This window comes from Botrytis porri, assembly GCF_014898465.1.
Source record: "Botrytis porri strain MUCL 3234 chromosome Unknown BPOR_020, whole genome shotgun sequence".
NCBI classification, from domain to species: Eukaryota; Fungi; Ascomycota; class Leotiomycetes; order Helotiales; family Sclerotiniaceae; genus Botrytis; species Botrytis porri.
This window is the reverse complement of record NW_024066094.1, coordinates 72,473-92,025: the sequence shown is the minus strand read 5'-3', so window position 1 is coordinate 92,025 and position 19,553 is coordinate 72,473. Positions and strand designations below refer to the sequence as shown.

The window sequence follows — 19,553 nt, the reverse complement described above, 5'->3', positions numbered from 1 at the left end:
ATTTGTTGAAGCATGCATTTGTATTATTGTATCGTAGTAAGAGATATCAACGACGCAATCGTTTTCAGATCGATCAATGTTTGATTTATTGAATTCTATAATATCTAGCATTTTTGATGAAATAATCCTTTTTAATCGCTCAAAATGTCTAGCCCAAGGTATCTAAATCTAAAAGTTCAACAACTTCTCCTTCTCCAAATACTCTACAATCTTCTGCACACACTCCTCCACACTCAGCTTATCCGTCCTCAAATGAATCTCTGCCTTCTCGGGCTCCTCATATGGCGCACTGATACCAGTGAAATCCTTAATCTCACCCGCTCTAGCCTTTTTATACAATCCCTTTGGATCTCTCTTCTCTGCCTCCTCAACAGGGATATCGATGAAAACCTCAATAAAGGGAATAGCATCATCCCCGTTCGCGGCCTTCTCATGTAATTCCCTCGCAACAGCTCGGTCTGCCTTGTAGGGAGAGATAAACGATGTTAAAGCGATGGTACAACTATCTGCGAACAACTTTGCGACTTCGGCAATACGACGAATGTTCTCGTTGCGGGACTTCTCGTCGAATCCGAGATCTTTGTTGAGTCCAAAGCGGACATTGTCGCCGTCGAGACGATATGCGGCATGGCCGAGATGGAGAAAATGTTGTTCGAGAGCTGTGGCAATGGTGGATTTTCCAGAGGCAGAAAGTCCGGTAAACCAGATTGTGAAGCCGCGTTGTTTGCGGAGGGTGGTGCGCTCAGCGCGGGTGAGGGAGGGGTGCCAAGTGATATTTCTGAGGGAGGTTAGTATCATTTATCTTGGTTATTTTGCTTCCTATTGAAGTTCAGGGCAAAGACGTAATTAAGAGATTAAACGCAAAAAGGGAGAACGTACGTAGACATTCTGAAGATTTTTATGAGAAATTTGAGAGTGTTATTTTTTTATTAAAAAAAAGTGATGAGTATTAAAAAGAAATAAAGAGAGAAGAGCAATCACGCAATCACGCAGTCGAAATTCAATGGACTGCCGTCATTAACAAGCCGAATGTCTCCCCTTATTAACCCGCTACTGATGCACTATCAAACTCTGCCCCGCACTACACATAAAGTTGGCAAACGCGTAATATGTTTCTGAATGGTGGGGAATTCATGATCGCGTGGAGATCTTTTTGCGAGCGTCTCTCAAGGGGGAAGTAATTTATCTCCTGCATTTGTTATATGGTGGCATGGCTGGCCGCTGGGGAGACGGGTAGTTTCATCCAAGATACGAAAGTTTGGTGATTGGAAGTTGGTACTGACATAAAATAAAACAATGAGTTTAATATCTTTCTGCATAAGCAAGGTTGCCAGGTAATTCTACAAGTAAAATCTAGATCTCACACTTCTTGTCTAATCATATATGCGTCTAGAACACTGTATGCGCATCCTTTCTCTATATTCAACAACGTTGGTCCCCTCAGACCTACCTGGGACTCAGGAGACGTCCTCTGTAAGATTCTATGAGACTGGGTATATTCTTGCCATCATCTAAAAGTTGATTAGCATAAATCATAACATCACTATAGCTTTCAAACTCACCTTAGCTTGTCTAGGTTCAATAAATAATGCATTTGCCTCACATAAGACTTTCGGTTTTTCTCCCTCCCCAACTAAAGTCTCAATTCTTCCTTCAACCCAAGCCTTTCGGCCCTCAACTTTCGTAGTCTCCGCCCTTAACACCACAAAAGTTCCCGCAGGTGTAGGAGCTTTGTAATTGACTGTCAAAGTAGCCGTCATACCGATCTTATTCGGCAATGCACCAAAACAACATCGTGCTAGTCCCTCGTCTAGCATCGTTGCGAGAAATCCTCCATGTATAATTTTTGGGTGTCCACAAAGATCTTCTCCTAGATATGAGATTGATACAAGAGATTTCCCGCCTGCCTCAGTCCACACATATGGTGGTACTTGAACACGTCCCGGACCCATCAATGTTCCACCTGTAAGATTATGTCCTCGCTGTGATTCTGGAATTTTCATATGTGGCCTTGATTCTGTGATTTCGGGTCGACTTCGAAGTTCCTTCACAATTGGATGATTGTTTATATAGGCTTCAACTTCCATAGATTTCGCATCGGCTGGTGTGTATAATTTAAGGGACTCCTCATCAGATGGGGGATCAAGTATGGCATTGGCGGCTTTGAAGGCTGGATATGCAGCTATTGAGAAGCCTACGGATGTGAAAACAATTGCAATTCCAAAGAAAGTGAGAGTTCGTAAGAGTAGTGAGGGTTGCGGAGGTGGAGGCGGGGGAATGGCAGCTTTGTGAGGTTAGCTAAAGCTTTGAAAGGGGAATTGGGAAGAATTTACTCTCAGCATTGCATAATCGACGAGCTGCGGTAAAAGTTCGAGAAGAATTCAAAGCAGGTGAATTCCTTAACACTGTTCCACGGCATTGTACAAGTCCTGAACTGCGAGTTACAGCTCTGTATATACCAGCTCGAGGCTGTAAAATTTGGCGAGAGAAAGACATTTCAGATTGTGCTATTCTCAAGCTACAATATTTGCATGCTGATATGTAAAAAAAAATAGGTAATTCTATGTCAAACTTCTCACACTGAATGCCAACAAGTTAAACAGTTTGTGTTTGGTGTATTCTCTGATAGCTATCACAATTGATAGAGTGAAAAGAAGCCGAGGATAATGACTTCCGGGCCGGCCCATAAAAAGTCGGTGATATATTCTGCCGAATTCTTATCTTATCTCATCCCGTGAGATCAGCTAGCTCTCGTCAGCGAATACACTAGACTGCACTAGCAAATTAGGTACGTATTGATACATTATGTACCTGCTTTAGTTTGGATTGATGATATTATATAAAAGTCTAAGCCAGGGGTCATAGTTAGCAACTTTGATATCGCGAATGTGAACGTGTATCGTGGTAGAAATCTAGCACGTCTTTGAACCACCGAAGAAAGACGTCATCTTCTGGAAGTTCTGGTCATTAATCTCTTCAAACTTTCTATATACCTGCTCTGTATCCGAACAATTGTCACTCAATAGTTATCATCACGTGTATTGGGACATTGACAGCCAAAGAAAAGTATAGCCAAAGGAAGTCAACACCTGTTTTCAAGTGATACATAATGATCAACATTGAAGCCCCTCATTTTATGCAGTTACAGCTACCCCTGTTTGACCTCATGCCATTCACTTATATAATGCGAGAACATCCACCATGGACTGACCTCTCGGACTGAATATATTCACCTCAACCTCGCAATATTGAATAAACTTGATTTGCACTCCCACTCTTAATATCTTCTACATCTTGCACAAGCACGTTCTCGAGCACAGATCCAAATTCATCAAACCGAACAACACTATCCGTACGTTCATCATGGCAACCGCAGAGACTGTCCAACTTGGCGATATCCATGCGCCAAAAGAAGATAGTATCATTGCTTTCAAGAAAATCGAAATAGAACTCAAGAAGAAACTTCAACATCTCCGCCATGAAACCAACAGTTCGTCTCCCTTCTTTTTCCCTCTCCTCTTCCTCAACTCCATCACTAATGCACTCTCCCATAGAACACGAGCGCCAATACTTCGCTCCCATCTCCCACCTCCTAGATCACACCCTTACCTCCTTCACTTCCTCTTCCCTCACATCCGTCCGCGTAGCCACCAGTGCCTATGGACTCCACCTTCTCGGCAAAGTTCTGATTCCCGAGACCGAAGATAAATATTTCATGTTCCGAGCTTTCATTCCAGGAGACTCGGATACCGCTACTCTTCATTGTATACACATGGAAGAAACGGATGTTGGAGGTGAGGAGGGAAAGTTTTTCAGAGCAATATTTGGGGAGGAGGATGAGCTGAAGTGGTTTGATGAATAGATTTTTAGTGCATGAAGGGTAGAAGGAACCAGAGAATGGATGGACTTGTGAGGTTGTGGAGTGATCGGTGATTGTGGGTTGGCGATGGGAAATCATGGGCACATGAATAGGGAAATTAGCAATGGTATCTGAAATCAGGATATTTCAATCAATTATTATGCATCCTGAACTCGTGATTTGGAATGGGTATAACTTCTTGAATCTGTCTCGAGAAATTCATACTGACTACCTGCAAAAGTTTTTACATAACACCCATCACAATTCCGTGCAAGTATTTTCCCTGTCCCCATCTCTAATATTACTACTTTATCTTCCCTTTCCCTTTCCATTTCCCATACCCAAATCCTCATCTCCGTCATCTTTGTCCAACATAGCCGCATAATCTTCCGCACTGGCGAATGTTGGAAGATTCTTAAGTCTCCTCTTCTTACTTCTGCTAGTCTCTTTCTTCTCTTCTTCCGCTTCAGGACTCTTTGCTCTCTGTAATTCAGCTTCGAATAATGCATCCATATCTGATCCTGCTTCATCATCACTATCCTTGAGGTCATCTTCCTCTTCTGAGAAGATACCCTCTCCGTCATCTTCCTCGGCATCTTGCATATCCTCATCCTCATCTTCTCCTTCAACATCAAATTCTTCATCCGATCCCTCAATATCAACACCACCCTCAGAATCATCCTCGGACATGTCAAAGTCATCCATATCCAAATCATCATCGTCAGACTCTGGACCCTCGATATCTGGCTTACTTTCAACCAAAGCTTGCCAAATTTCATCCTCATCTTCATCCTCATCATCTTCTCCATCTTCGCCCTTCTTCTTCTCCTTCTTCTTAGATGCATCCTTACCCTTACCAATCTGGTTAAAGTATTTATGGAAGAAGACTTCATCAACTGCAACATCCTCTGCCTTCTTTCTCCAGAATGCTTCCGAGTTGACTGATTGTTGGACCTTAGTACCACGATTGGATACAAGGATACCTTGACTTGCCCCACCAGCAAGAGGTTGCATAAGGGAACTTCCCTTTGGTGCTCCAGCTGCTGCTTTTGCGTTTCTGTAGACAAAACGATCTAAGAAATGGGTTAAGGTGTGGGAAGCAAGATCAGGTTTAGGTGGCATTTTTTCGTCATTAATAAGGCGATCGACAAATAGAGATACAGATGGATGGAAATGTCTCAGGAAAGGAATCTAATATTATCAGTAAAGCTCCCTCGTTCAGTAGAACGCAACTCACAATTTCCCATAAACAACTCTTGTCAGCATTGCTATGTTCTGGATCTCTCTTCTTTCCATCATATGTGTCTGTTCTAGGTTTCGATGGAGCTACTGTAGCTTGAATTTGTGCAGTCTCTCCATCCTCTGGCACATCTCGATATACCTCTTCTTCCTCTTCATCATTTGCTTCAGGAGTATTGAGTAGAGTCTTAAGTCCAGGGAATGTGACTTCTAACTCTCTTAACAAATAGATGATACCGCAGATGAATGGAGGTTGATGAAGTGTGACAACTTGTAGCATTCTCTTCGCAAAAGCCTTTACGCGCTTGATATTGACATCTGATTTTAAAGCCCTGTAGAGTAAATTGAGATACAGTGCATGTTTCGAAGAAGTGATTAGACGAGGATCGAGCAAGGATTCGTAGAGAGTTCTGTAGAATCTGTCGACAGCAAGGTGCTTTGATGTTGATAATTGCTCAATCAACATCAAAGCTTGAATACTGGTATTGAAGTTGGATGAATGCGTGATTCGGAACAAAGTATCCATATGTTTCTCGAGGCTAAATCATGTCAGTACTGTCCTCGGCTAATGTTATTCTTAAACTTACGTCAAATCATCAGTCTTTGTAAATGGGAATGCACGATTGACACCGGTCAGAACAGCAGAGATCATCTTCTCTGTTGTCTCCTCACTTGCCTGCTTTGCTTCCTCTTCTGCTGTCAACTTTTCCTTTGCCTTCTTTCCCATAGCACCTCCACCTCCTTGAATCTCTCCTTTCTTATTGAGTTTAGGACCTGTAGGTGCGATAACTTCGGGCTTTTTCAGAAGAGATACGAAAAGTCCAAAGTATATGCTCAAAAGCTTCTTCGCAACACCTTCCTCCTTGGAACTGAGAATCGTCTGATTAAGAGTATTGATGGCGTAGTATTTAGCGTGCGAACTCTGTCCGGGTCTCAATATAAGTTCGTTCTCAATTGAGTTGATAATGATCTCTTTCATCGCAGGATGAGAGGTTTGAAGTTGCATCAGTAGATATGATGATCGTGAAGCAATCTTCTTATCTGGATCTCCAAGTTTGTTGACCAAGAGTCGAAGTAAATTGGATTCTTGTTCTGGCTTATCCTTTAATAGTTCGTAGACGTACATAACAGCTCTTGAACGAGCATATTCTACCTCGTCGCTACACCAAACTTCCAGAATCTTGAGCATATCAAAATATGATTCCTTGAGCCAATCTTCATATGCCCATGAAATGAGATGTGCTTTGGTCATGTTTCCTGGTAGTGGTTGTCCGGATTTCCAAACACCAGTATCGCTTGCTTGCAATGTACCAAGAAGTCCAGGTTGTGAAGCAAATGTACGAAGACGTCTATCCGCAGGAAGTACGACACCAGCTCCGAGCAAATCCTTCATGGCTCCCAATGCTGTAACGGCTTGTCCTCTACTTCTTTTCTTTGCCAGATCCAATAAACTTTCGAACGATCTTGTAGTGTGAACTGGGGATTCTTGAACAACCAAAGTTAATGCGGAAATTTTATCGGATAATGTACCGGAGGACATAATAGTAGCAAGGAAACGATGTGAAGAAGTCGCAGAAAGATGTTTCGAGGCATATAGAGTACTGTCAGCTTCAAGAAGAGCTTTGGCATATTCGTTCAGGTTATTGATTGAGGATCGGTATGGTCCTGTCTCGCTGAAGTCTCCCGCTGGAAGGACGGGGAGTTCTGCTGCGTGCCAGTCTGGTCGCGCTTCAAAATTCTATAATCGGTCAGTGGACTCAAAACAAAGGTAAGGAGTTACAAACCAGGCGGTTTTGATCCTTTGCAGATTCTTTGACTTGACTGGCCGTGGATTTCTCTGCCACTTTGGGAGTCTTTGAAGATTCTTTGACTTTGATCGCACTTTTCTCTGGAACTTTGGGCGCCTCTTCTGGTTCACTGGATTCCGATTCCGATTGTAAGGCCTCGTCCCGCCAATCATCAGCATCTACCTCCTCATCCTCCTCATCTGCTTCTGCTTCTGGAGCTTGTCCTTCAATTCCAAGACCTGCTACAAATTTGGCAAACTCATTTTTGAAGTCCTTGTCTGTGGATTTAGGTGTTGGTGTTATTTCGTTCTCGGAATCGGATTGTGCATCGAGTACAAGATCTAAATCTTCCTCTGTTCCTCCTAATGCCAATATTTCTTGTAACAAAACTTCTTTTTCATTTCCTCCTGATTTGGGCGCTTTATTGACTGGACGATCTTGATCCTCCTTATTGGTGTCGCGCTTCCGTTTCTTATTGTTTGACACCATTTTTTGCAATCAAAGTAATTCAATTGGAATGATGGTGGTTAAAGAATCGAGGGGTGTTTAAATTATTTTTGATCAAAGTTGCGACGCCCTTGGAAGTTCTTGCTTCGAAAAAAAAGTTTGTTTCACCGCCTTTCATTCTGCCGCTCGACTGAAGGGACAAAGATTTTCCGATCACAGGAAAGCTGTGAGTTGGAGCTTTTCATTGGCTTGGTAATTTGATGGTCAATGTGAACAAAAACGCAACTCGAAAGATATATATATGATAGGAATGAAAATATAGTGTTTCGGCCTTCTTCACATCCCAACAGTTCGTTCGAACTCGTTCTGAACGTAGGACGTAGGACTGGGAAGTACTTCAAGATGCAGTCCCTACGAGGTATTTCGCGGTTTGGAGGATTCACAACGAACACCTGGGGCTTGTGTCGGCGTACAGCGCTTTTATCACAATCTTTCAAGCTTTCATATTCTCAAACGCAATCAAAAATTTCTACAATTGTATGTTCAGAGTCATCATGGAAATATCCTTTAATCACGTGGGTACATCATTGATTAATTGGTATGTTAGAATGATGATAGGCCAAGATTATCCAAGTTCTGGATACCTACTGGTGGTATAGCTGCAAGCGCAGACGAAGGTAAAATTCAAACTAGATATTTCCATCGAACTCGGGGAAACTAAATTGGGATAGATTCTCATGCAAAACTTATTCGAGGAGGGTTTCTACGTCAGGTACGTTGTCAAGTCATTCCTTTTCACTCATAAGGGCATGCTCTCACACAGCATGGCTAGGCTCATACAGGTATCTTTCATATGTTACCACTGGGAAGAAGAGTACAGGACAAATTAGAAGCACTCATTGATAAGCACATGTCAACGTTAGGTCAGCAATCCCGTTCCCCCCAAAAAATTTCCATTCACGCTGATATTAATGTCTTCTGAAAGGCGCATCAAAACTTGCTCTGTCGTCTCTGTCATCTGAAGAGCTCTGGGCTAAAAGTGGCCGATTGAATTCTGGTTCTGAGGTATTTTCCATCGAATGATTCTATTGCCATGATCGTAACACTATCAGCTCTTCCGATTAGAAGACCGAAAGGAGGCGAGGTATCTTCTTGCTCCTACACATGAGGAAGAAATCACGGAATTGGTTTCAAACTCGGTCCAATCATACAAAGAACTTCCTGTTCGTTTGTACCAAATTAGTTTGTTCAAATCTTCCATCTTTTCTGTTCCTTGCTCATCCACATTTAGCTCGAAAATATCGTGATGAGTTACGACCGAGGCAAGGACTTCTTCGTTCTCGAGAATTCGTCATGAAAGATCTCTATACGTTTGATTACAATAATACTTCCGCTCTGTCAACTTACGAAGATGTTCGCAAAGTATATCATAATCTTTTTGATGAACTCAAAATTCCATATCTTGTAGCCGAAGCCGATTCAGGAGACATAGGTGGTGACCTCAGTCATGAGTTTCACTTTCCAACTAAAATCGGAGAAGACCATATCATCAGTTGCAGTAAATGCAATTATGTGGCAAATGAGGAGTTAGCAGCAAGCGGATTGCCAAAATTGAATGAGACCAAGAGTTCGCAGCACGAGTTTCGAAAATTGAAGAAGGTTGGTGGGTTCTCTCGTGATGGATCTACCCTTTTTGTCACTTGGTTTTATTCTGAAAATGGAGAGGAGTATGACTTGAACACAAATTTGATTAAAAGACTTTTACCGGACTATGACCCCTCGAGAAAATTAGGACATGTGGAATTATCGCGACTTATCGATGAGGATTTCATGCTCACGAACACATGTCTTAATAAAGCAGAAAAAATCCATATTACTCGTGTAATTAATCTAATTGACCGACGAGTTCCTCTTGAGTTTTCAGAGGCAATTTCAAGGAAGCGAGAGGGGCCCTTTGATTCGTCTTTGAATAAGTATGAGTATTCGTCTTTCTCCCAGGATCCATCTACGGGGGAACCGCTAAATTTGAAGCGTATTACGGAAGGCGACGTTTGTCCCAAATGTCAAGAATCGACGTTGAAAGTAGAAAAGGCCATTGAACTTGGTCATACTTTCCACTTAGGCACGCGATACAGTAAGCCGATGGAAGCCACTGTCACTGTACCTTCTGGACTTGTGGGGGAAAATCTCAAAGCTGAAGAGAATGAACCTCAGCGAGGAGCTAGTGATCAGATACGGGTTCTTATGGAAATGGGATGCCATGGTATTGGTGTGACGAGAATGATTGGAGCAGTTGCGGAAACTCTAGCTGACGAAAAGGGGCTAAATTGGCCAAGAGTTATGGCTCCTTTCGAAATCGTTGTGGTCCCAGGAAAGGGATTGAATGAAGATGCATTGCGGATATCTGATACTCTTTCCGCTGCTGCAATGGATCCAGTAGTTGATGACCGAGAGGTATCGATTGGCTGGAAAATGAAGGATGCCGATTTGATCGGTTATCCGATCGTCGTTTTGCTGGGTAGGAAGTGGAAAGAAGGTCTATGTGAGGTCCAGTGTAGACGGTTGGATGTTAAGGAGGATATCAGGGCTGAGGATTTGAAGAACTTTGTTGGGAAGTTATTGAATCAGCTTTGAGTCAGAGAGGTGTAGTGTACTATAAATTGTGATATATCTCACTAGCATGTGTCAACGATCAACAGGGGCTGATAGAATACTGCCTTATAAGGGTCTTTTTGTTAACTCTAGTATTTTATGTGCTCATATTTTAGACGAGAGTCGAATTTGGGGGCAATTTGTAAAGTGGCGCGTACAAGCACTTGAGTTATAGTTGAGCAATTATTTGGACCAATCATTCATTAGCATCAATCCACTGAACTAACGCGATCAATGGATTCCAGGTAGCCCGCCGGCTACTTGTTCAAGCACCGATTTCGGCACGAGGCTTGCTTTTCTGCCTTTATCCGCATTCTGAGGCGGGTGGATCATGCTATAGTGAATTTCAAACACCGTAGTTGGGATTCAGAAATACCTTCTTTCTATAGGTACCACGAGGTATTCACTCATCCGCTTTCGCAATCTGAGATTATCTTTCGCTTCAAAGGATCTGCAAATTTTCGCTCCATTTGCGATCGAACGATATCATCACACTCAACCTTGTCAACGTTCCTCTCATTTGATTTCAGTAGAGAAGCAACCCTTCCCGGAGCAACAGTCGCACCAGATTACAATTAACCTCGCCAGCTCTACCTCCTCAATAAAATGTATTCACCCCCACGCAAACCCACACTCAAAGTTCTCAGAAACTTCGATCAAGGTAAAGAAGCAGGCAAACAAGCGTATCGCGAGAGCAGAGTAGAGACACTGTTGAAATTCCTGTACTCGGAAGAGTACCGCAAAGGTTATGAAGCAGGTGTAAAAGCAGAAAAGAATCTCGGAATTCCCAGCACCGAAGAATGGGAAGCTGATAGGATTGCCAAAGCGGCTAAGAAAGCCAAGGAGCTCGAGCTATTCAAGGCAATCAGAGAGAGAAAATCGAAAGAAGCTAGAAGAATTAAGGAAGCGATTGAGACTGCTCATCGTGATGCTGTTATGTTTATAGAGAAGTTGGTAGGTCTTTTTGCAGATATAAGTAGACTGAAATAGCGGCTCAAGGGCAGTTGGCTCATTTATTACACGAAATAGATGACTCGCGAGAGCATCGGAAGAGGAGTTGAATAAAACTTTTGGGATGGACATGACCTTCGCAGACAAGGGAAAAATCTTGGAAGGTCATGGGCAGATTCAGGGAGGGCTTGAGCGTAGGGAAGTAAGTATCTATCTCGCTTGTTCGAATTCAGTGGGGGAATAGCTAACATTTGGTAGTAAAGATATGCGAAGGAATTGCTACTGATAAACGGTTGGATTTTCGGGCTGGGAAGACAAAAGTTTGCTAATTCAATGATTCTTCGGGTTACATCGACTCAAGGCACGGAGCCACGAATGGAAATGAACAGAATGACAAATGGTCAATCAATGTAAGATAATAGGGTTTGCTTCAGCCTAAACAAAATAAGAAAGTTCAAGCCAACATGGTTAGAGCAATGATGTTCTGGATACCTTTCCTGCATTACTGCCGTGGTTTGCTAACGGCTTCCTACGCCATTTCAGGCACTGTGAGAATCTCTCGACCAAATTCTTCAAATTTGCAAATATTTCAAGCTCCTCTCCACTTGCAAGTCTCGTGCTCATGGCATGGTTCTTATGTTCTTTCGAGTTAGTCATCCTTGAGTAGTGCAGCGGAGCTCGTTTCCTTTTTGGGCCGCTAGTTGTCTGTGGCACTCGCATTGAAGGAGTTAATAGATAAAACACATGCGAACCAGTGTCTTTTCGACACGTAAGCGCTTGTCAGTTATTAACTCCAAATCATTTTTGAATCTAGAGCTTGCCGTTTGAGAGCTCAGAGTGACGTAGATGTTTGCGTTATTTGAGATTTCAACCGTTCGAAAGTGGGCTAGGTATCCCGTAAATAGGCATACCAGGTGAGACCGACGATGACGTGTAGACCACTCTCTCTATATCCCATACGAAGCTAGTTTCACTCAAGTATTCTGAAAAGCTCGAAATATACTGTCAGACTTGCTTGTGCCCCTGTAATTCACTAATCCTTTTGGTCTATTCATTATTATCTTTGCGTTGAGGACTAGTTTGAATTGCAAAGATTCTCATCGACGTGGGTTATTCGGTGATTAGAACTTTATCGAGTTCTAGCGGTTAGAACATGCGTATACTCAGGGAATAGGTTAGCGGAGAAAATTCATACTAAAGATATGAAATGCAGCTTCCGGATACCTACGCTGTATAATTGTTCATCGCACTCAGAAGTGATAAAGTGAGCCATCACCAGACTCAAAAACCCGTAACGTATTTGCAACAAAGGTTTTGAAAACGTAGAGATTGATTGATTAGTTGATTGGATAAATATGGTATGTGAAAATAAGAAGAAACCGGCGTAGAAACAAACAAAGACAGCGAGTGGTATGTACATCAAAATCATTCTATGGTGCAGCCCCTTCAATGTTGATGGGAGATCTAAATAAGAAAAGGATTGGTAAATCATGCAAATTATGCTAATTTTAGATTTCTGGTGGCATATATGAATTTTAGAAGAAGCCTGCGATGGTTTTAAGAGTGACACAGCATTGCTCAGGACCGCTTTGAGCAGGATTGGTAAAAGTTGATGGCTCTTAAGCGAAGCAAAAATCTTAAGACTCTCTGTGGAGAAGTATTTTGATGTTGCAGAACACAAATGCATTTTCCCTTCACTGTGGTGATACTTGATAATAATCCAACCAATTCAAATCCGAAAGTTGTTGAGTAAACCAAGCATCATTCATCGAATCCATCTGCATACCTGTGTCAAACATGATAATATTATCATTACCAAGGCCTCCATAGGGGACTCCAGGCACAATAGTTGAAGAATCCGGGGGGGTTGACCATTGAGGATTAGTAAAGTCTAGCTCGGCACGTGTTGGATTGCCAGTTATATTTGACTCAAGTGAATTTCCATTTGACGGTTTCGTAATTTCGGCCGATCTTCTTGCTTGAACTTTCTCTTTCAAATTTTCTAAAATGTTTATGGCTCGTTTGGCTGATTGTATTTGCACTTGGTAATGCTCCAGAATCTCAATACATGAAGTCCATGACGTTTCGAAGTAATGTTCGGTGGATAAACTGGCTTGGATCAGCGGAGATAATTGTGCCGCAAGAAGGATAGTTGCAGCAGCGAATGCAACTATTATTGTCAGTACATAAGATTTGAGGGAGATTCCTTGGTTTCCAAGAGCATGGACTGCTGTCAGATGATAACAGGCTTTTGCAAGAAACTTACAATAAACAGTGTGCCATCCTGAGCTACGATACTCCGTATTGAGATTCTCGTGTATAGTCTCTACAAGCAAGTGAGCTGATTTCACACATAATGTGCAAACTCCAATGGCAAGATCTTTCGTTAGTCCAGGCTCGGATTTGGCGAGTATGGCTGACTTTTCCTTAAAAACGGATGCTAAGAGTATGGGTCGTAGGAGTAAGATGCGAACAAGTAAAAACCTGAGAGATAATTTTAGATATTGAATTAAAATCGACAGGCTTTGCGAAATTACCTGCTTCGCAAGACTTTTGACTGTAAAACAACATGAAGTTGGCCCGGTGCGAAAGCGTCGGTCCTAAGTGCAAACGAAGTAACATCCTTGAATATTTGAGGAACACTCTCCCGAAAATCATCGAGCTTCGCATTGATGGTCAATATACTAGCCAGATCACCTACCGACCAAGGATCGAAAGACTTGGAAGAATGGCTTTCACTCTTGCCACCTTGAAATACGTAAAAATTGGAAAGTATTTCATCCATAATGTCGAATAATCTGAGCGAGTAGACAAATAAATTCATCCGAGAATGAACTCCAGATGGTTGAGTTCCCAGAACTTGATGAAAATCTGCTGTTAGATATTGGTCATCGATTATCGATGGCTCTGTAACATCGTAGGATCCGGTTCTAATCATAGTTGGTCGACCAAATGTCATGGCCAGCAATCTTTTTGTAATTAGCAACGAAGGGAGTAAAAGCTAAATAGAACTACAGACCGGTCAAGCAATATACAACAATGCCATACTCTTCGCTTAATCTCACAGCTTAATTGACTGGTCCTATGTGAGTTATTTTCCGTGTTGAGACCTAATCCTTGTGCGGTTCGAATAGCCAATCCAACCACATTCCAACATCTATTTGCATGTTCAGTGGACTGTAAATAAACCCCAGTGAGTAAAAACAATTGAACCAAAGATAATTGTAGTGCATCCAATATCTCAAAGTTCAGTAGCCTTCTCGATCGTCGATATAATTCATCTGCGTAGCTCGATTTTCGTTCCGGAGGAACGTCCTTACTATATTGACATCCCAAAGCAAAAACGAGATTAAGTGTAGCGTGAAAGATTGTTTCGTTCAATTCATCTTCGTCTAATCCTTTTCCCGGCGATGATATCCACAATTTTTCGTAAGTGGCATTGAAACCTTGGAGATCTAAAAGAGGAAATACTGGATGAACGAATTCCCAGTAACATTTCATGAATTCATCAGCCTGTTGACGTTGAGGTAAAATGAAATTTGCAAAATCTTGCTTATGAAGTATTTCTACTTCACCACGTGGTTGAGGTAGGTTATCAGTTGATGGTTTATGCGTTTCATTGATCGGCACTGCTTGATCTGATGCTGCTTGTCGAACTTGAAATACTAATGCAATTGTCGATGATCCTCCGTAAAGAGAATCTTGTGTCTCTGTATCGGAAACCATAGCCAAACCACCAACATTTCCAGGAGAAGTTGCAACCCCTGCAGCTAGACTCGGAGATGAAGTTGATTGACTGACTGATCGAAAGTGAATATTTGGTTTTGGACTACTGATCATTAAAGACTTCCTGAATATCGGAAAATCAGCTGATTGGATACGACTTCATGATGTTGGGACAATTGGAAATATCCAATATCTTAGTTGCATCAAAGAGCCCAAATATTCCGTTATTTCTAATGCGTACATTATGCTTCACGGAATTACCGGTCAAAAAGTAACGCCTTGGTTGTTGGGTGAAATCCAGTGCAGCCGGGGACATTTAAGAAAAACCTACCCAGTGTTGATAGAAGCTTTGGAGCCTACCGTTGCCTCTTCATAAGAGCAACTGTCTTGAACACCTCTTCTTATACATGATGAGCATGAAGGCCGATCACCGTTGCAAGCCGTCTTTCTTTGACGACAAGAATTGCAAGCTAATTGAGTTCTCCGACGTTTACGGGCAGGTTGTTGTGTTTGCAGTTGGTCCTGATTCTGAGACACTTCGGGCACATCTTCGGGGTGAGGGATATCCATGGACGAAGATGGAGAAATGGGATTCGGGGGAGGAAGTAAGAGTGGGGAGGTAAGAGGCAGGTAAGAAGCAAAGTCGATGGGATAATGATGTGCCAAGACGAGGATCACACGTAATAATTGGTGAAGGGGAGGTGAGAATGTGCTGATAACAGCCCTATATATCAATGATATTCTTGATATACAAGATGTATATTGTGAGAAATTAAGAGATATCGAATTTTTGATATTCTTCCTTTACTCCGTAGAAAGTGGAACCAGGTAATCGGTGAGCATCTCCTGGTTTCTTGTTATGATGGTCGTGGTCTCAGTCACATGATTTTACGATTCTAGGTTAGAGCTACACGGGACCAGTCTTTACTATGTAGTAATACTTTCTCTACTTCTATCGAGGCCTATTTGAACGATATTATCAATATACTAAAAATAGAATTCTGTAATTTGTATAACATACTTATAAAAATCTCAAAGAAAATGTTTATATAATATAGTTTTTATATAATTCTATATTATTTAAAATTAATATATAACTTTAAACTCATTTATAAAATGAAAATTAAATCTATTCTATTATTAATTGAATTTTTAGAAATCGAATGATATATATCTTAAGATTTTCTAATAAAAATTAGACTTAATGTTGAATATAATAATATTAAAATTATAAGGAGGTAAGTAATAAGATAAGCAATTCTAATAATTAAAGTGATTTAAATTTTAATAAATTTAATAATAAATTTAATTTCCATTTGAACTTTTTAAAATTCATATTAAGTAATTCTTAAAATTTCAATTGATAATGATATCACCCTTTTCTGAATTTCATACATTTATTTAAAATTATATTTTATTTTAAAAATCGAATAATTAATAAATCAAGGAACTACTTAATTTAGAGTAATATTATTAATTAAAATTAATTTAATTAAATAAAATCGTATTTGCTTAACAAATAAAATAAGAAATAATTTTTTTTAAATCTCCCCTTTTTGAATTTTCTCAATTATTTCAATTTCAATGATTAATTTTGTTAAAATAATTAGGATTAAAATCTTAAAAATAAAATCAATAAAATTCATTCAATTAAAAGTATAACTTTATAACTCAAAATACTGTTCACAATAAAGGAGCAGGCCAGTGGAATGCATGTATTATTGACTATGTAGATTAATTGTACTAAGGTAAAATCTAACTACGAAGTGGAAGTGATATATGCACAGTAGCTTAGAGCACGTGCCACAACTTCCAACACTCCCCCAGAGAGCTTACTCTCTCAGCTTCAGTAGTTAGTTTCTTTAAAATTCCTTTTATACGCCCAATAACTGATTGCTTCGAAATTCGTTATTCCTTGATCGTAGGGTTACTGTTTTAATATGGTAGACCATCAAAATCCGATCGTATGCGAACAGACCTTAAGCTTATCTGTTATTCCACGTGATTTTCTTGAAATCATTAATTTTTTTTTTTTTTTTTTTTTTTTTTTTTTTTGATAAATTCGACGTAAGATGAATCCAATGAATCTGATGAAATAGGTGAAATGGGTGGATTCAGTGATTTTGGTCGATTTGGTCAATTTGGTCGATTTAGTCGATTTTGGAGCACATACCACAACTTCCAATACTCTCCCAAAGAGCTTACTCTCTTTGAAACCCCAGCATGTTCTTGAATCTCTCAAATATCACCCTTGCGCATGGTTTTGTTAATCCATCTGCAGCCATATCACTTGTATTGACATAGCTGGTATTGACTAGATGTTTTTCTGTGAGATCTCGAATGAAGTGGTGACATATGTCAATATGCTTTGATCGCTCGTGTAGATGTGGGTTCTTGGTTAACGCTAGCGCTCCTTGGTTGTCTCCGAGCATTTGAACTCCGCTGTTGCTCCCGATATACTGTGGTCGCTCTAAGTCCCTCAAGAGTTGGGCTACCCATTGCCCTTGTTTGGTGAACATCGCCATGGAAATGTACTCAGCTTCTGTACTAGATGTAGCTACAGATGTCTGCTTCTTGCTTGCCCATGAGATTGGTCCACCATAGAACATTACTACCCCACCAGAGATGCTTTTTCGATCGGTTCTATCGCTTGCCCAGTCTGCGTCGGTGTATACTTTGATGGTGCGTTGTAGGAGGTCATATTCTTTGCAAATATCTGATTGAACTCCCCCAGGCCCAAAACGTAGTTTCTGTTTAATAGTTGACCTCAAATATCTCATAAGGTTTTTGAGTGCAACGCTGTGATGTTTGGCAGGGTTAGACATAGCTTGTGCTAATCTCCCGAGACCGAATGCGATGTCCGGTCTAGTGTAAACCATAGGGTGGATCGTACTGCCGATTGCTTGCTGGTATTCGTTTACATCAGTGAGCTCGTCGTCTGGGAGCGTTGGTCGTAGTTGGTTGTAATCCGAGATTGGTATCTTCCTTGGAGTGTGTTGACCATGGGAGATCCCGAATCGGGTAAGCATTGCATCCAGATACTCTTCTTGATCCATAGTTAACACTCTCTCTGATCTGTTACGAATGATGCGCACTCCTAAGATCTTACTAATCTCCCCCAGGTCTTTGGTGTTGAATCGAGCAGAAAGGTTGTGATAAAACCATTGAATATCTCGTTTTTGTGCAGCAGCAGTAACAATATCATCTACATACACTAGGAGAATTAGCTGGCGCGGGTGATTGGTGTATAAACACGGATCCGCAAGGCTTTGTACGAAACCCATCTTGGTTAACTCTCCTTTCAGAAGAAGGCTCCAATCTCTACCAGCTTGCTTTAGCCCATAAAGACTCCGAAGTGCATGTAGAACGCGGCCGCGACGAACATGAACACCTTGAGGGGGTGCTAAATAGATTTCTTCTTTCAAGTGTGATTCGGTGAACGCATTTTTGATATCGAAATGGGAACACTCGAGGTCCTCTCTTGCAACAATTGCAAGGAAAAGGCGAAGAGTATCGAGTCGAACAATGGGGGCGAAGGTTTCGTTGTAATCTTTACCTAAAACTTGGCTGAACCCTCTAGCCACTAATCTGGCCTTGAATCGCTCTACCTTATTATCCTTCGTCTTAACAACAAATACCCATTTCGTTGAAACTAGATTGCTCCCTTGTGGTAAAATGAACTCTTCCCAAGTGCCATTCTTGACCAATGAGTCTACTTCTTCTTGAATTGCAGCTTGCCAGTCTTTCGCGTGCTTTTTGTCTGCCATTGCTTCTTTATATGTATTCGGTATCTTGATCCCGAGTATTTCCGTTGCTGGTAGAGCGGTCTCAGCTTCTGCTGGTGCATCTGCTAAAATAGTCAAGATCTTCGAAGCAATTTCATTATTCGTCTCCTGTTCGAATTGATGAATATTTGGAATGGCAATCATGGCGTGCTCAATTGATTCTGATCCTGGCTTATTTAAGGAAGCAAGTAAGGCCCGAATGATTTTGGAGTCTCTCTGTTCTTCTATATCGTCGTCATCGCTTCTCTTTCTCTTCCTAAGATTGTATCTCAAAGGTGGTGTGGAAGTAGATGCAGATGTAGATGCAGTAGGTGGTAAAGTTTCATTAGGTAGTGCAATATCAGGTAATACACTCTCAGGTAATGTACTCGAATTCGATGGTGTATGATCAAGTGGTAAAGTTATATCCTCAGGTGCCCTTGACTTCGGTGGTGTATGATCAGGTGGTGAAGTTATATCAGGTAAAGTAACATCACTTTCTTTGTTGTTTTCCCCTGCCGGTCTTGTTAAATCATCAGCCACTTGTCGGATATTTCCATATTCATCTTCATCAAAGCGTGGTATTTCAGTCTTTGTTCGTTTTGGTATTGGCAAGCGCACCTCTATCGAGTCTGTGATTATTTCATTTGGTGATATTGGTGGATCGACTGGAATAGACGATGATTCAGGGACATTCTTAGGTCTGCCGCGAGGCCTGCGATCAGGTTCTATATTCTTGGTACCTTGTGATCCAGCTACACAGTTTCTGAGTTTGAGATCCAGATCCCCTCCTTTGTAGCTTTCGTCGATTGTAACACGATAAGAGCGGTAAGTATAACCTAGCTCTGGTGAATAAACCTTTATATGCTTGGTGGTGTCTTTTGAGTATCCCAGGAATATCCCAACCCTTGCTGTGTCGCGAAGTTTATCATGCCTTTGTCCTTTTGGGATGGTTTTGGGGTTGATATAGGCGTAACATCGACTCCCCCAGACCTTGCATGTATCGATATCTGGTAATGTGCCTGTAAATGCTTCGAGTGGGCTTCGATCGATTCCATTTGCATCTGGGCCAATACTAGTGCGGTTTCGAATGTATACGTCGTGCTCGACAGCTTCGTCCCAAAATTC

General features: G+C 41.3%; 7 protein-coding genes across 7 annotated transcripts; 3 read left to right on the top strand and 4 right to left on the bottom strand.

Moving 5' to 3' along the window:
- Positions 1–63: 63 nt before the first annotated feature.
- On the bottom strand, positions 64–1,045 carry EAF01_011184 (uncharacterized protein). Its single transcript, XM_038919441.1, has 2 exons — positions 880–1,045; positions 64–778 (listed from the first exon to the last, which is right to left on the bottom strand). The coding sequence occupies exons 1-2, from the start codon at positions 885–887 to the stop codon at positions 169–171; spliced, it is 618 nt and encodes a 205-aa protein (XP_038764955.1). The 5' UTR covers positions 888–1,045; the 3' UTR covers positions 64–168.
- Positions 1,046–1,481: 436 nt separating this feature from the next.
- EAF01_011183 (uncharacterized protein) lies at positions 1,482–2,496 on the bottom strand (the record flags this gene model as incomplete). Its single annotated transcript, XM_038919440.1, has 3 exons — positions 1,482–1,511; positions 1,563–2,284; positions 2,334–2,496. 3 exons carry the CDS (start codon positions 2,494–2,496, stop codon positions 1,482–1,484), a joined length of 915 nt encoding a protein of 304 aa, XP_038764954.1.
- Positions 2,497–3,363: 867 nt separating this feature from the next.
- On the top strand, positions 3,364–3,862 carry EAF01_011182 (uncharacterized protein; the record flags this gene model as incomplete). Its single annotated transcript, XM_038919439.1, has 2 exons — positions 3,364–3,490; positions 3,555–3,862. 2 exons carry the CDS (start codon positions 3,364–3,366, stop codon positions 3,860–3,862), a joined length of 435 nt encoding a protein of 144 aa, XP_038764953.1.
- A 306-nt stretch (positions 3,863–4,168) lies between these two features.
- On the bottom strand, positions 4,169–7,374 carry EAF01_011181 (uncharacterized protein; the record flags this gene model as incomplete). Its single annotated transcript, XM_038919438.1, has 4 exons — positions 4,169–5,050; positions 5,097–5,637; positions 5,686–6,836; positions 6,883–7,374. 4 exons carry the CDS (start codon positions 7,372–7,374, stop codon positions 4,169–4,171), a joined length of 3,066 nt encoding a protein of 1,021 aa, XP_038764952.1.
- A 219-nt stretch (positions 7,375–7,593) lies between these two features.
- Positions 7,594–9,966, top strand: EAF01_011180 (uncharacterized protein; the record flags this gene model as incomplete). The annotated part of the gene is made up of 7 exons (XM_038919437.1): positions 7,594–7,869; positions 7,940–8,009; positions 8,064–8,104; positions 8,165–8,255; positions 8,318–8,397; positions 8,445–8,574; positions 8,624–9,966. Exons 1-7 carry the CDS (start codon positions 7,735–7,737, stop codon positions 9,964–9,966), a joined length of 1,890 nt encoding a protein of 629 aa, XP_038764951.1. The 5' UTR covers positions 7,594–7,734.
- Positions 9,967–10,590: 624 nt separating this feature from the next.
- Positions 10,591–11,382, top strand: EAF01_011179 (uncharacterized protein; the record flags this gene model as incomplete). The annotated part of the gene is made up of 3 exons (XM_038919436.1): positions 10,591–10,934; positions 11,026–11,137; positions 11,194–11,382. 3 exons carry the CDS (start codon positions 10,591–10,593, stop codon positions 11,194–11,196), a joined length of 459 nt encoding a protein of 152 aa, XP_038764950.1. The 3' UTR covers positions 11,197–11,382.
- Positions 11,383–12,629: 1,247 nt separating this feature from the next.
- EAF01_011178 (uncharacterized protein) lies at positions 12,630–15,231 on the bottom strand (the record flags this gene model as incomplete). Its single annotated transcript, XM_038919435.1, has 5 exons — positions 12,630–13,105; positions 13,202–13,419; positions 13,473–13,904; positions 13,955–14,785; positions 14,993–15,231. 5 exons carry the CDS (start codon positions 15,229–15,231, stop codon positions 12,630–12,632), a joined length of 2,196 nt encoding a protein of 731 aa, XP_038764949.1.
- Between the last annotated feature and the right edge of the window lie 4,322 nt (positions 15,232–19,553).